This window comes from Vigna unguiculata, chromosome 4, assembly GCF_004118075.2.
Source record: "Vigna unguiculata cultivar IT97K-499-35 chromosome 4, ASM411807v1, whole genome shotgun sequence".
Classification (NCBI taxonomy): Eukaryota; Viridiplantae; Streptophyta; class Magnoliopsida; order Fabales; family Fabaceae; genus Vigna; species Vigna unguiculata.
In genome coordinates, this window is record NC_040282.1 from 4,354,466 (window position 1) to 4,356,856 (window position 2,391).

The 2,391-nt window shown below is 40.9% G+C and overlaps 1 protein-coding gene across 1 annotated transcript; it reads left to right on the top strand.

Moving 5' to 3' along the window:
• The first annotated feature begins 756 nt into the window (after positions 1 to 756).
• LOC114181675 (pectate lyase-like) lies at positions 757 to 2,391 on the top strand. The gene has a single exon (XM_028068188.1). The coding sequence runs from the start codon at positions 885 to 887 to the stop codon at positions 2,208 to 2,210; it is 1,326 nt and encodes a 441-aa protein (XP_027923989.1). The 5' UTR covers positions 757 to 884; the 3' UTR covers positions 2,211 to 2,391.

A 2,391-nucleotide genomic window follows, 5' to 3' on the forward strand; every position in this document is an offset into this window, starting at 1 on the left:
TTAAGAAAAATACATTAAATATGATATTCACATTATATATTGTTACTAATTTTACTACTAGAAACCTAGAACTTTTGTATCTATAACTTTATGATAACCAAAAAAAATTAATACAATTAGGCCTTTTAATTTATTATAAAAACTATCAAAGTAAAATTATCATTATAAATTTTCTTAGAGGTTACGGAAAATAAAAAAATTATTGAAGAAGATAAGATGAGCACGATAAATAATATGAATGATAAAAAAAGTAAAATAAAAAAATACATAAAGAAGTTATCCAAATCAATTCGTATTATAGATTACAAAACATAAAAAACTATTTACAAACAAACTTAAAAATTACTTATTTCTAATATTCTAAGAAAACAAATATATATTAAAAGATGAATTATGTAATTGTTATAAATAGTTATAATTATATATGTTCGATTCCATTATTTTTTGTCTGCTGTTAAGAGGTTGCGAGTGATGAGAAACAAAAATGATTTATTTAATTAATATTATTTATATAATCTAAAAATAAGTAAGTAATATAGTAATTAAAAAATTGTTATTTAAAAACTTGATTGTGGTTAACGTATAGTTGTTTTCTTTTCGAGTTTTGTGGTAACAGAATTATTGGTAGACCACATCTTTCGGGTGCTGAGGTTGGAATCGCACACCAAGATTGAAGGATGACCGTTGCTTTGTTAAGGATTTGTGTGGTATAAAAGGGATGAACTCATGAACCAATATGCAACAAGCCAAAGAACAATCTCTCCTCCTCCACTCCCCCTGGTACAGGCTTGTCATCAAGGTCTTTGTTGGATTCTCTGAACTCCAACAAGAATTCCTAGACCTTGGACAACCTAGCCACAAAAATAATAAAAAATAAAATAAACATGGGAGGAAGTGCTGCAAAGGTTGTCTTCACGCTGCTGGTAACTTTGGCCATCATCATCCCATGCCTTGAGGCTGGCATTGCTGAATACGACGACTTTCTGAAAAATCAAGCTGAGGAAGCCCACACAATCGCTCTCGAGTCCTATGTGCCGACTCCGGAATTCGTGGCCAGTGAGCTCAATTACCATGTTCATCTTGCCATGCAAAACAGCACCAGGAGGGGACTGAGGGCGCCCAGGAACCCTGCTTTTGGGCCATGTGACAGCACCAACCCCATTGACAATTGCTGGAGGTGCAACAAAGACTGGGCCAACGACAGGTACCAGTTGGCCAAATGCGGAAAAGGGTTCGGAAGACGCGCAGTGGGAGGCCTCGGTGGACCCATTTATGTTGTCAATGATACCTCCGACGACGACATGCAGAACCCTAAGCCAGGAACCATCCGTCATGCTGTCACCCAACAGGGTCCACTTTGGATCACCTTCTCACGCAGCATGAGAATCACTCTGCAGCAGGAGCTTATGATTTCCTCCGACAAGACCATCGACGGTCGTGGCGCCAACGTTCAGTTCAAGGACGGTGGTGGCCTCACCATGCAGTTCGTGAACAACATCATCATCCACGGCATTCGCGTGAAGAACATCGTGCCTAAGGATGGTGGCATGATCAGGGACTCTTACAACCACGTTGGACACAGAACCAGGAGTGATGGTGATGCCATCTCCATCTTCGGAGCTTCCAACATTTGGATCGATCATGTTTCCCTCTCTAACTCTGCCGATGGACTCATCGATGTGATCGAGGGATCCACTGCCATCACCGTCTCCAACTGCCACATGACGAGACACAACGATGTGATGTTGTTTGGTGCCAGTGACACAAACCCCCACGTCAATGACAAGCTCATGCAGATAACGGTGGCATTCAACCACTTCGGGCAGGGACTGTCCCAGAGGATGCCAAGGTGCAGATTTGGATTCTTCCACGTTCTTAACAACGATTACACTCACTGGCAAATTTACGCCATTGGTGGAAGCTCAAAGCCAACTATTCTTAGCCAGGGAAACCGTTTCATTGCTCCCAACCTCGATTTTGCAAAGGAAATCACACACAGAGACTACGCTACACCTGAACAATGGATGCAATGGCAGTGGCAATCAGACATGGACCTTCTCATGAACGGTGCCACTTTCAACACCACAGGTGCTCCCATCCAGATGACATACAAGAAGGGTCTCATCATGAAGCCAAGGGATGGCACCCATGTCAGCAGGCTCACACGCCATGCTGGTGCTCTCAACTGCTATGCTGGCTTTCCTTGCTAGGGAATATATATATATATATAGATACACACACATGTGTATGTGTGTGTTCAATTTTCCTTTCTGAGACATTACAGAAGATGTATGGTTTGTGCGCTTTTAGTTGGAGGATGAGTAGACTTGAGTCTGGGTAGCCTTACATTGGAGATCACATTCTTTATTGAATTTTTTTTGTCTTGTTCTA